General features: G+C 43.6%; 1 protein-coding gene across 1 annotated transcript in view; it reads right to left on the reverse strand.

Annotated features, from left to right (window-relative positions):
* Window positions 1–5449: 5449 nt before the first annotated feature.
* Window positions 5450–14618, reverse strand: part of OGFOD2 (2-oxoglutarate and iron dependent oxygenase domain containing 2) — a 30916-nt gene continuing 21747 nt past the window's right edge. Inside the window, exons 6-7 of the mRNA XM_073627433.1 lie at window positions 11133–11390; window positions 5450–5759 (exon numbers count right to left, since the gene is read on the reverse strand). Of these exons, the coding sequence (XP_073483534.1) occupies window positions 5484–5759; window positions 11133–11390 (534 nt within the window). The 3' untranslated portion in view covers window positions 5450–5483. The remainder of the gene's footprint in view (window positions 5760–11132; window positions 11391–14618) is intronic.

Here is a 14618-nt window from a genome sequence, read left to right on the forward strand (position 1 = left end):
ATCAATTTATATCATTTTTTCCCCCCAAATAGAGTTTTTTTTAATGGTATTTGATCACTACTGGGTTTTTTATTTTTCTGCGCTATGAAACGAAAAAAAAAAAAACAGTGTTTTTTACTTTCTGCTATTAAAACATATTCTACAAAAAAAAAGGTAAAAAAATCAAATTTCTTCATAAATTTAAGCCAATATGTAATCTACATATATTTTTGGTTAAAAAATCCCAATAAACGTATATTGGTTGGTTTACGCAAACGTTATAGCGTCTACAAACTATGGTGTATGTATACTGGAATTTCCATTTATTTATACTAGTAATGGTGGCGATCAGAGACTTTTAGACAGGACTGCAATAGTATGACGGGCAGCCAGACACTGACACCTTGTGGGGACCAGTGTCACTAATACAGTGGTCATGGCTAAAAATATGCACTGTCACTGTATTAATGACACTGGCTGTGAAGGGTTAACATGTAGGGTGTTTACAGTGAGGTGCTTTTTCTAAGGGATGTGCTGGTTTTTATTCTTTGCTTTTGCAGGGAAACAAAAACCAGCACATTTCAGCTGACAGGTCAGAGCTCTGTATTGTTTATATACACAGAGACTGTTCTGTCTTCCTCCTTGCTGATCAGCGGGTGCCGACGGTCATCCATTGACTGGCACACGCTGATCAGCTTGTGCTGTGTCTTATCACAGCACAGCGGGCGTGCTGGTGGCACACCTCTTACCTGGATGTGCTGGATCACATAGTAGGTACGGGATCCGGCACAGGAGAGCCACTCTGATGCTGTACTCATACGTGAGGCGGTTGGCAAGTGGTTAGTATTAAAAAAAAATTTCCTCCTTCTAGGGCTGCCACCTCATCCCGAACACATATGAACTAGGGGTGCGCATCTTCACTGGTCTCACGATTCGATTCGATTACGATTATCTGGTATTTGATTCGATTCCGCGATGCATCACGATTACCGACGAGCTCCCACTTCCGCTTGGGCCACCTAGGCGGCCCTTCCACCCTGCAATCTTCTGGGACACCTCACAGTTCCCAGTTGGTCAAACGCAGCCACTTGTGCCCGTCAAGCGCAGCCACCTGTGCCCGTCAAACACAGCTAGTTGTACCCGTCAAACACAGCCACCTGTGCCCGTCAAACGCAGCCACCTGTGCCCGTCAAACGCAGCCACCTGTGCCCGTCAAACGCAGCCACCTGTGCCTGTCAAACGCAGCCACCTGTGCCCGTCAAACGCAGCCACTTGTGCCCGTCAAAAGCAGCCACCTGTGCCTGTCAAACGCAGCCAGTTGTGCCTGTCAAACGCAACCACTTGTGCCCGTCAAACACAGCCACCTGTGCCCGTCAAACGCAGCCACTTGTGCCCATCAAACGCAGCCACCTGTGCCCGTCAAACGCAGCCACTGTGCCCATCAAACGCAGCCACCTGTGCCTGTCAAACGCAGCCACATCAAACGCAGCCACCTGTGCCCGTCAAACGCAGCCACTGTGCCCATCAAATGCAGCCACTGTGCCCGTCAAACGGGGGCGGGCCGGGCCGGGAGTCACATGAGTGGGATATTCCGTACTACTGTGAAATTCAGTATGAAGTGACATAGTTTTTTAAAAAGCACATACAGCGGGGCACATCATCCATTGTAACACAGCATTTATTAAAAGAAAGCAATTTTAAAAATACGCTCCGAGCGCTTTCCCGGGAGGGGCGGGGCTAGTCATCATGACGTCACCCGCAATCGATTTTCCGGTCCATATGCATCGATGTCGCATCGGGGACACCCGAATCGCGATGCATCGATGCAACGATTAATTTCAGCACCCCTAATATGAACACTTAGTTTAATTACCACCTTAATCAGCCACAGAACCTGTGTAATTAATAGATGTTCACTTTTAAATGGATGAGATGGTAAGTCTACCTTTTTTGTCTAACCTGTATAAAAAAAAAGTGCGTACTTACCTATTTTTAATCCACTCCATTCTGGTCATGTGATCCAGCAGCTCTGCCTCCCCTACGCAGCGAGCAACTGCTGCAGGGAAGAGGAGGAGGTCAACGGCTAGGACATGGAAATCTATGGGAATTCACAGCTGCTGTTAAGCTCTCCCTTAGACTGGCCATACACCTATAGATTATCTGCAGATTTTCTATGGTCAGATGGAAAAAGTGGAACAGATTCCTCCATCTACGCTGAACTGTGTGGATTGAATAATCTCCCACTGGCCCAAGCTGCCATATCTTGCTATTCGGCCCCGCTGGCTCTCACAATACCTGAACATTCTGATTGGGTGCAGGCATTGTTTAGGTGGAGAGCCAGCGGGAGAAATCTGTTGCACTTTCCATCTAACCATAGAAAATCTGTAGGTGTATGGCCAGCTTTACACAAGGGACCCAGAGCTGCAGGATCACGTTCCTGGACCGAAGAAGTTTAAAAATAGGTTCAGTACACAGATATGTTTTATACGGGGTATGCAGTTTTTAAGAGGTGTTCAAGTTAGCATTTACTGACACCTTAAGGTAAACAAGTAGCTTTTATTGCTCTGGGCCTCCTCCAACTTCCTTTCAAATCTGAACTTAAAGCAAGCCGGGGGTTAAAGGTAGCTGATATCAAGATCAAAGCAGTTACTTATATTAGTATGTGAAAAATATCATCATTATTATTAACTACTTGCTAATTCTGTTATTTCTCACATACATGTTAAAATCAGCATTTTTTTTTGCTAGAAAATTACTTCGAAGCCGCAACCATTATATATTTTCTGAAAGCAGAAGCCCTGGAGAATAAAATGGCGATTGTTGCAGTTTTTGTTATGTTGCACTGTATTTGAACAGCCGTTTATCAAACACAATTTTTTTTATTTTTTTTCCCCCACAATAAAGGTTTATTGTAGAATTGTATACAAAGCAAATTTTCAAGATAAAATACACTTTAATAGTTTTGAGGGCACACAAACACAATATAATACCCGTTTTTTTGAAAAACTACAAAATATGATATTGTGCCAAGTAAATAGATACCAAGATTTAACATTTGCATGCCTGTAAAATGGCAACAAACTATGGTACCCACAAATCTCCGTAGGCGACACTTTAAAATCAATGTCTAAGAGGGAGAGAGTCCCCAGTCAGCTCCTGCGGGTGATTCCTCCCCCCTCCCCTGCTCGCTGACACTGCGTAATGCGAGCGTTCACACAACCACGGCCGCCTGATCTGCTCCTTCACCTGCATCCTCATTGGCAGGGAGAAGAGCGAGTTGCAGGAAGGACTCCACCAGGACTTTCAGTTACTGAAAAAACAGACTGATTTCTCCCGTCCTTAGGACAGGAGGACCAGCCTGTAAATTCCAAGAGATGCCAGACCAGAGCTGTCAATAGCAGGGGCAGGACAGCAAGAGGAGGCTGGGGAACCCCACAGTGGCAGAACACCAGGGCCCGGAGGCAAGACAACCTTTGCAACCCTGATAATTCTCCCACTGCTTTGGATCCTTATATTTTCTTGATATGCTGGTGACATATATCTCTTGTTTTCTGCCACCCTGGGGGACCCCAATACAGTAGGAAGGGAGCTCACTGCAGAACATGTGAAAGGGCCCGTTGTGGGGTCGTAGTAAAGGGTCCCAGGATATTCAGGATATATATATATTTTGTCCCTGTCCCCCCATGTGCCCCCCCTAAATTTGAGACGCCACTGCTCCTTTACCGCTCCTGCCCATTGAAATCAATGGGACGGCGCGGCTATACCGCCGGCAATGCGCCTCTGCAGAGGCGCTTTGCGGTGGTATTTAACCCTTTCTCGGCCGCTAGCGGGGGGTAAAACCGCCCCGCTAGCGGCCGCATACCGACGGTAAAACGCCGCTAATAATAGCGGCGTTTTACCGCCGACGCCGCCCCCCGCCCCAGTGTGCAAGGGCTCTCAGATTAAATCCACAAAAGTGCTCAAAGGTGCTCAGTCCTTATAAATCCTGATGATTCTTGTGAAAAGACACAATGCATACAAGTGTTTTCCAGTGATTCCTCCACTACAAATATTCTGCCTCTTTCCAGAGCAATAGGCGCTTGTGTATATGTCTTTAAAAATCGCTGGCTATATAGTAATCAGCCATGCGACCTCCAGCAGCCACCATATACCAGGTAAGAAGCTCTCAGTATTCCTCCAAAGAGAAGCCAAAAGGAGCCGCAGTAGTGTTATACCATAAAAGTTTATTTTTATTAAAAACAGACAAGTATTTACAAAAATGGAAAAGACAAGAGTGCATAGTATTACAACTGCCAAGACACCGATCTCGGCATGCGTGGGACGACCTCGGCTAGACACTCTCCAGTTGATACACTTGTTAATATGAAAAAATTGGGGGGAGGGAGAGAAAAAAAAGGGGTTCAAGCAAGCAAATCACAGGTAGGTGGTCAGATATATTAGGTGACCAGCCACTGATCATTCACCTAGGATGGTGTTGTTGCTGTAACCATGCGCATATAATGAAGTAACCATATATCAAAATTCGACAGACAAGACAACACACACAAAGTATACGACATGTACGTTGTGTGTGTTGTCTTGTCTGTCGAATTTTGATACATGGTTACTTGCCTAATACCATACTGTGATTAATTGTTTTTTTATGGAATACATCAATGTGTCTAAAATGAACTGTTTGACTAATGAAAAAGATGACTTGATTAATTTTAATCAATAAATTTGATACTTTTTGATAGAATTCGTTTTGATCTATTTTTGTTGCTAATAGTAACCCCCTTTTGTTACCCAGCCCTTTCCAAACCGGGTAATTTTCTCCCCTCTTTCTTCATTACAGTTGTTTATATTTTGGTGTGTTTAGTAGGGTCGCAACGATACTGTTTTTTTTCTTTTTACCGATGAGTACCAGTACCGATACTTTCGGTCAAGTACTCGCCAATACTGAGTACCGATAACTTTGCTGTGCGATTTGAGCCCAAACAAAATGAATATGCTCAAATCGTACTGCAAATAATCGCATGCAATTTGAACAGGAATGCAGTGCGATTCCTGGCTGAATCACATGCTGTTTCCTGCACTGCTCCTGTTTGAACCCAGGCTGAAGTCACTATGACAAGCCTGGGTTCACACAGGAGCGTTGCGGGAAACTGCATGCGATTTGGACAGGAATCGCGCCACATTCCTGTTCAAATCGCATGCAATTTTTTGCAGTGAGATTCGAGGCCATTTATTTTGTATGGGCTTAAATCGCACTGCAAAGGTATCAGTTTTGGATATCGGAGCATGTGAAATGGCCCTCCATTACATCTGAACGCAGAACCACCAAGACCAGTGTGAATGAGGCTTCAGTTTTTCTTTCGAGGAAGGCAGCCCAACTTATGATCTTTAAACAAGCCTACTGCACTTTGAAAACACCTCTGTGCATTTATGTATGTATGAACAGATTAATAAACCATGATAAAAGCTTACAATGTTGAGATAAAAATATTTTATTCTGTACAATAATTTTACAATACAGCACACACATCTACTGTGTCCATCTTGATTTCTTTTTCGGTCAGTGTAAATCCATCTCCTTGTCCAACAGTCTCTATAAGCTTAGGCTCCTTGTCACACATGGGACAACATGTGTTACGTACTGATGACGCTCTCATCCATAATATAAGATTCCACCGTTCTCCTGAAGTAATCGGGAGGGCTCCATGTATTTGCTGCCCCCTGTGCAAAATTCCCTGACCAATAAGATGCTCAACTTCTGTATATCTTCTTTCGTTGACTGGAACCTGAATGGAAGACAAATGATTTTTACTATAGTCAGTTTAGAGATTTAGCATTCAGAATTGGTAACCTAATACTGAAAAGAAGAAGAAATAACCTATATGAGCCCATCATCCTTTAGCAGTTTGATTCAATGAAAACCGATACCTATCTGCCTCTAATTAGCAGTACAAAAAAACTTCTCCATCCATTTACCAGGGTCATTAGAATGAAAACTGATATTTAATTACAAATAGCAGGCTATAATGTTTTTTTTTTTTATTTTGTTTCGCCACTGTGGAGATTTTCCCTCCCATCTTCTCCTGGTCTGAAATCAGCAGCTGAAATCCAGTAAAAGTGGCCACACACGTTACAACCATATTAAACAATTTGGAAAGAATTCCACATAAATCTGGTGGAAGAATATATTTATGAGCCAACACAGGACCAAATTATTCCTCACATTCGGATGAGGTTGTACGCAGCATTGGAAAAAGTAGAACATTTTTGTGTTAGACCTAAGCAGATTAAAAATATTGCCATACATTTTATACAATATTGTTTATATACACGTTGTCCTTTTCGTTGCCAGAGTCGTTTTTTGCATTTTTTGCACATGTTTAAAAAAACATTTTAGGCCTGAAAATTACATAAAACCCCCAGACATGATATCGTTTCTGAAAGCAGACAGAGAATAGAATATTGGTAGTTCCAAATTTTTATATCACACGATATTGCTGCAAAGGTCTAGGAAACACAATATTTCAGTAAAAAACACACTGAGGTGAACTTTAGGGCAAACAAATGTAATAAATTACCCAAATTTTTGGTAAAATATAAAAGACGAGGTTGTACCGAGTAAATAGATACCCAACATGCCAAACCTTGAATTTGTGTGCACCCGTCAAATGGCGACAAACTTCAGTACCCTATATTTTCTATAGGGGACGCTTCAAAAGTCCCCTATAGGTCATCAGTTTAGTGTTTTGGAGGATGTCTTGTGCTAGCATTATTGCTCTCAATCTGGCGTGTGCGGCAATATTTAACATAGGTATTTCATCAGGCGCCCCCAACATGTGCGTTTATGTTTGTACGTGCATATACTGTATGTGGGAGTGACCCCAATGTTTTGGGGTGGGATTTTATGTGCTTTATTCTTTTTACAATTAAAACTTTTTTTTTTTTTTATCACATAGGGGACAAAGAGATTCCTATGTGAGGATTATTTGGTGACAGGTTCTCTCTAATGAGACATGCAGGGTTTAAAAGAATGTAAAACTGAATGTACTGCAATGCAGATTGTATTGCAATACATTCCTTCCCGGCTATGCTAGCCGGGGAAAGGGACAGGGTGACCCGGAAGTGATGTCATACACATCGTTTTCCAGGTCACCAACAAGAAGGGGAGGAGAGCGGACGTGTGGCCGCTCTCTTCCCTCCACCCGCCAGCACCTGCCATGTCACGGGCCCGCAGACGGGCAACGTGGCAGAGGCACGCGCTGAGGTAGGGGCTCAGTTACAGGGGGATGCAACCACCCACATGCTTCCACCTGACAGGCAGGAGTCTGCTTTTCAGTTTTACACATGATCCTGGCGCTGCAGCCATCAGATTGTATGTGAAACCCCCTGCTGTCAGGTTCGTAGGACGTACTGACCTGGCAGCGAAAGGGTTAAAGCTATGATCTTTATTGCATACTAACATTGGTCCAGCCTGGTATAATGCGAAATGCATATCTTCTGAGGAAAACGGGCTGCAAAAAAAGTCCATAAAGAGTTTAGGTCCAGGTATAGTTTTATTACCTGTGTAATAAACTACTGAAGTACAAGTTTCTTAAACAAGAATTGTAGTTTACACCAATGCATTTTTTAGTGTATTTACAGTTTTGCAGAAACACACTACAGTCCATTTAACATGGTTTCCTATGGGTCACGTTCACATCTTTGCATTTTATGGAAAGGGCCAGGGACTTTTTTCTGGTTTTTGGTTCCATAGACTTCAATCAAAATCGTGTATTGAAAAATGCAAAATGCACCTGGAATATGCAAACTGCAATCTGCATAGGTATGAACCAGGCCTTATTGAGATAAAAAGTCATTGAGATAAAAAAGCCATGCAAACACTGGTGTCAGATGATATAAACAACCTTTGTGGCTAAACTGTGCTTACTTGTCCGCAGTTGGAGACGTCTGGGATGTGTCTCAATACTCGCAAGCTCCAGCACAGGTGTGTGTCAGCTGGACTAAGCAGGGGAATCCAGGGGTTACGAGAGAGTCAGTGTATGGAAATGCCATGCGCGGTGCTGGGGAGGAAACAACCATAGGCTGTGACAAATCTCCCCGTGGAGACAGCGTTGGAATCGGCGTCTAGCGATGATGTCACTCGCTGCACCAGTGGACGGAAGCAGAAGCCAAGGAGGAGAGAACACTTGGAGAGCAAGCCAATAGTGTTGGTCCTGTTGCTATGACGACGTTTCACGCTCCTGCGCCTTGTCAAGTCATTAACTACAATTCTGGTAGTGGTACTTCAATAGTTTATGCCAAGGTATTACACAGGTAATACAGCTATACCTGGACCTAAGCACTTTATGGACTTTTTTTGCAGCTTGTTTTCATGGTTCTTCTCCCCAGGAGTATGTCCTAGCAGCTAAGGTCCGCTGGATTGTCATTCTCTCTACAACTGTTGTCCCTTCCAATAGGCACCTGATCATTTTTGTGGCTATATCTTCTGAGGAAGCTGACAATCACTGTAGTAGTGGGCACTTCTACCAGATGGTATCAAAAAGTTTCAAGACTAGTTTCGTAACACGCCAACAAATGGCAGAACAAGGCTACACAGACAGTCACAGGGAGCACCTTCATAAGTTAGTGTGCCAAAAGACATTGTCCTGTGTACATTGGGGGCTGTGCAACTGGTGCTATTCTGACCATGTGCGTTACCACGTCTGCTATTTTATCAGCAACAGCAAGTTAGAACATAGAGCAAATGTGAAACTGGGCAAATCTGGCACAGAGACATTTGACATGATTGGCAAGTTTATAGCGATGTTGCAATGAGCCGTTCGAAATGTTTTGAGTAGCACATGTGCTTCAAGAGCGAAAGAACATCACTGGAAGACGGCGAGAGATCAGGAAGACTTTCTACAAGCTCAACCCCCGAAAATGTCGAAACCATTCAGCAACTTGTGCATGGTGATCGTCGCAGAACAATCGCACGTGCCTCTCAAAACACCCTGAACGCCTCATTGCAGCATCTTTTTGATCTAACTTGCTGTCGATAACGAAATAGCAGGTATGGTAACACACGTGGTCAGAATAGCATCAGTTGCACAGCTCCCGAAGTACACAGGATGATGTCTTTTGGCACACCGACCTAGGAAGGTCGGTGCTCCCTGTGACTGCATGCAGCATTGTGCTGCCATCTGTTGGCGTGTCACAAAACTAGTCTTTGAGGGGAAGAGAAGCAACAGCGCATTGAGCTTCCCAGTGAATAGCTGTGTAGCGGGGGCATGTCAGGACAAGTCTGATATAGAAGGAGAGCACACCAAGTTCCCAGCACAGCTAGAGAACTGACTATGGTGTGCTCTCCTGCTTAGTGTGGTCAGTTTTTAATGGGAAAGCAGAGGGACTGGCAGGAACACCAGGGATTTCACACAAAGGAAGTGATACAAAGGGAACAAGGTACTTTCTCATACAAGTACAAGGTACAGCAGGCACATATCAGGAATATGAAGTGTTGGGGTAACAAATGGTTTAATGTTCTTTACTTTACTGCTTTCTCTGCATTAAGGTAATTTTTTGTAATAAGGATACCCCCCAGCCCCCCATATGCTTACCTGAGCCCAATCTTGATCCAGTGCTGTGCACGAGAGCAGCGGCTCCCTCCGCAGTCTCCCTCCCCACAGGGCAGATTCATAACAGCGGGAGCCATTGGCTCCTGCTGCTGTCAAACAAATTCTATGACAAGGGAGTGGGGGGCTGGGCTCAGAAGCGAGCACCAACAGTGCCTCCTCCCTTAGCAAGCAGATTGCTAGGGGGGTACTCAGCAGGGGGGAGGAGCCAGAAGGGGTAAGTACAGTTGTGTGCATAAGTTTACATACTGGCAGAATTTATGAGTTCTTGGCCATTTTTCAGAGAATATGAATAACACAAAAACATTTCTTGGTTTTAACAGAACCCCTCATTTGCACTTCTCGATTAGAGTTTAAACACTGTTGATTGCCATTCTTAATTCCCTGGATATCTTTTTATATCCCTTTCCTGTTTTATACAGTTCAACTACCTTTTCCCGCAGATCCTTTGACAATTCTTTTGCTTTCCCCATAACTCAGAATCCAGAAACGTCAGTGCAGCGCTGGATGAAAGATGCAAGGGTCTGTCAGGAGTCCAGAAACTCATTGACCTTTTATACACACAAACTAATTACAAGCAAACAGATCACAGGTGAGGATGTTTACCTTTAATAGCCATTCAAACCCCTTTATGTCAACTTGTGTGCATGTTATCAGGTCAAAACACCAGGGTATGTAAACTTTTGATCAGGGCCATTTGGGTAGTTTCTGTTGTCATTATGATTTAAAAAGAGTAAACACAGCTGATTGATAATAAATGGTTTCCGCCAAACACTAAACCATGAGTGAAAGAAACGTTTTTGTGTTATCATTCATATTCTTTAAGAAATGGCCAAGAAATCATAAATTCTGCCAGGGTATGTAAACTTATGAGCACAACTGTATAACATGTTTATTTATTTTTTGTTTAAATGTGAAGGCTTAAAGCGACATTAAAGCTTCATTGTTTTCAAATTAAAATACCAAACATGGTATGCTTACCAGCTCTGTGCAATGGTTTTGCCCAGAGCAGCCCTTATCCTCCTCTTCTGGGATCCCCCGCTGGCACTCCAGGCTCCACCTCTTTGGCAAGCGCCCCCCATGGAAAGCCACTTTCCATGGAGGCACCCATGTGTGCTCGCTTACGAGCCCCAATATCTACGTCTATTTACACAGAGTGGGCGGCTCTGCCTCTATACTAGTTATATCACTCAGCATACAAGATGATTATAGCTGGTATTACAGCAGGCTGGAGGCATCTACAATTGGGTGGCAGTAGTAGTACTGCAAAGATGTGACATAACCTGCAAGTACAATCCTAATAGAGAACACAGTGCACAAAGCACCATACACACAGTGCAACACAACACGGCCCTGAGAGAAGGAAAGCTACAATGACCAGGGAAAAAAAGTAAATCACACAGCGACAAGTAAAGTCTATCTCTGCAACCACAATGGAGCACAGGCAGAGTCAGCGCTACCATATCTAAAGGATTAAGGATACACACTTTCTGAACTGTTCTGTATAAAAAAAAAAAATGAACTGCAAAGATAGTTTAGCAGGAGTTTTACCTCTCTCATTTCTGAAAAATAAAGGTTTCCATCAGTGAACTCTTTCCCCAGGGAAACATTCAGAGTAACCTCAGAGTTATCGTAATGACAGCTGAGATCCAAGTCTTTATCCAAGGAGTACTGTACTACAAAGGCTTTGTGGCTGTCCAGGCAGCTGCCTCCCCAGTCTGGATATAAGACAGAAACCAAAGGCCGGAGGTATTTCTCACGCAAGGGAGTAATGAGCGAATCATCGAAGCCAAGTTCATTCAGAAGGACCTATGGGCAGAGAAAACAAATAAATCCACTGTACAAACGGATTTTGGCCTTGTGAACACAGATGTATGAAAAAATGCTCCAAATATGCTACCAGAAAAAAATGCCTCTAATGCTGGCTTTTTTTTTTTTTTGCGCATATACATGCATATTGCGTTAAGATTCGTATGAGTGTAAACTGATTCTATTGGCTAGAATAGTCATTTTTTTCTGGCCACCGTATAACATTTTTGTGTATAGGTGCGTTTAGACATTTTTGGGGCTTTTTTTAGTGCATTTTTGGAGTGGCAGCAATTATTTTAATGGGCCTCCCTCTGATCCAAAATCACTCAAACTTTACATGAGCCGAGTGTGTTTTGCTTTGCATGTTTTTGTGCAATCACGGGGCAAAAAGCGCAACTGCTACTACATTTGGAGTGCCATTAAGAAATAATGGCACTGCAAGTGAGTTCCAGCACTTTTTTCCACTTTTTTTTTGCATTTCTGTTTGCGTTTCCACTACGCCCACCTACGCCTTAAAGGACAAATATCACTTTCTAAGTTGTTACAGTATTCCGTTCCTGATGAGATAAAGTTCATGTAGTTCTTACTTGCTCTTACTTCTTGTTCTGGGTAACTCTACATTTTTGGATTTCCCCTCACTTTATTTCTGGGAAAATGGTCACCAAGACAAATAAGGCAGTGACAAAAAGTCTAAACCTTCCCAACTCCGTCCAAAGCTAAAAAAAAAAAAAAGTTTTGCCTAGAGATACGGTTTAATGTTTCTGTTGCACCAAACTTACATTTTGAGGTTTTTGAGGTCCTGGCCTGCTGCTAAGTTCTAAAAAAATCCTTATGTCTTTGGCGTGTCAGGGAAAACTAATGCAACAAGAAAAGTAGCTTGGAAATTATAACCAATGTTTATAGAATGAATGCATAAAAATTCTGCAACTAGTGTACATGACTACAGTAAATGCCACTAACTTTAGCACTTAGTCATCACCATATGTATATTAATCCTTGGTACCTGCCAGTTGCTGTAACTAAAGTTCTTTTATTTTTTACTTTTTTTTCTGGAACCTCAGTATATTTATTAAAAAACCTAGAGAAAAAAAACCTGTAACACAAAGGCATAATGAGCTAGTATGCATCTCATACTAGCTCTTTATTAAATACTTACCTTAGAACGAAACCCTACAGTGGCGCCCGCACAAGCACAAACCTTATTATAGGCTTACCCAGGGGTCGGCAACCCGCCACCGCTAATTGTCCAGCCCGTCAGTGCCCGTAATTAATTCAGGGGCACCCAGACTGTGGACATGTTCACCGCTGTCCTCTTCATTGGACACCAGCTAGTGGCTGGTATCACAGGGCCGGATGGGGGCGGGAACCGCTGAAGTTAACTTTTTACATTACACAGCAGGTGATTGGTAGCCGGGCGATCCTAGCAACCAATCACCAGCCTGTTGATGTAAAAAGTTAACTTCAGCAGTTCCCGCCCCCATCCAGCCCTGTGATACCAGCCGCTCACCGCTGTGCTCTACACCTGTGTAAGGTAGGAGAGTTCTACCTACACATTGTGTGTTTTTGTGTCTGTGGGGTGGGTTGCAGGGGGGGCAGAGGACAAAGGACACTATGGGGGCAGAGGACACTACAGGGGCAGAGGACAGAAGACACTATGGGGGCAGAGGACACTATGGGGACATGGGGACAGAGGATACTATGAGGGCAGACCCTATTAGGGACACCCTCCCCCCTGGGGACAGGGACCCCATCTCTCCTGGGGACAGGGACCCCATCACCCCTGGGGACGAGGCCAGCCATCACCCCTGGGGACGAGGCCCCCCATCTCCCCTAGGGAAAGGAACCCCATCTCTAGACCATGCTGGCTGGCAGGGTTGGCGTCAGCCACCCTTGGGTGCCAGGATGGGGGAGGGGGCAGTAAAATCCGAATCCCCAGCCACATTCTTCCTCAAGGTGAACTGGCTTTGTATTAGTGAAGCACCTTAAAGTGAGGTAAACCTGTGCTGTTATTATTACTATGTTAGGATTATTATTATCTTAATTTATTAGCAGGTGAATGCTGCCCTCCATGTTTTCACATACACTGAATCCAGCCCTTAAGTGGAAAGTGGTTGCTGACCTGGACTTACCTGTAGGTACAATTAAAAAATAAGACTTTAATTCCTCTTTTAATAAAGAACTGGAACAGTGACTGTTTCTTGTGTGCTTTTTCCAGATACACTGCCTTGAAAAAGTATTCATACCCCTTGACATTTTGTCATGTTACAACCAAAAATGTATTCTATTGGGATTTTATGTGATAGCCTAACACAAAAAAATTGTAAATAATTGTGAAGTGGAAGGAAAATGATAAATGGTTTTCATTTTTTTTACAAATAAATATTTTAAAAGTGTGGCTTGCATTTGTATTCAGCCCCTCTGAGTCAATATTATGTAGAACCACCTTTTGCTGCAATTACACCTGCAAGTCTTTTTGGGGATGTCTCTACCAGCTTTGCACAAATAGAGAGTGAAAATGTTGCCCATTCTTCTTTAAAAAATAGTTCAAGCTCTGGACTTTGACTGGGTCATTCTAACACATGAATATGCTTTGATCTAAACCATTCCATTGTAGCTCTGGCTGTATGTTTAGGGTCATTGTCCTGCTGGAAGGTGAACCTCCAGCCCTAATCTTTTGCAGACTCTAACAGGTCTTCTTCTAAGATTGCCCTGTATTTGGATCCATCCATCTTCTCATCAACTCTGACCAGCTTCCCTGTCCCTGCTGAAGAAAAGCATCCCCGCAGCATGATGCTGCCACCACCATGTTTCTCAGTGGGGATGGTGCGTTCAGGGTGATGTGCAGTGTTAGTTTTCCGCCACACATAGCATTTTGCTTTTAGGCCAAAAAGTTACATTTTGGTTTCATCTAACCAGAGCACCTTCTTCCACATGTTTGCTGTGTCCCCTACATGGCTTCTCGCAAACTGCAAATGGGACTTCTTATGGCTTTCTTTCAACAACGGCTTTCTTCTTGTCACTCTTCCACAAAGGCCAGAATGGTGGAGTGCAAGAGTAATAGTTTTCCTGTGGACAGATTCTCCCACCTAAGCTGTGGATCTGCAGCTCCTCCAGAGTTACCATAGGCCTCTTGGCTGCTTCTCTGATCAATGCTCTCCTTCCCCAGCCTGTCAGTTTAGGTGGACGACCATGTCTTGGTAGGTTTGCAGTTGTGCCATACTCTTTCCA

This window comes from Aquarana catesbeiana, linkage group LG01, assembly GCF_042186555.1.
Source record: "Aquarana catesbeiana isolate 2022-GZ linkage group LG01, ASM4218655v1, whole genome shotgun sequence".
NCBI lineage: Eukaryota > Metazoa > Chordata > Amphibia > Anura > Ranidae > Aquarana > Aquarana catesbeiana.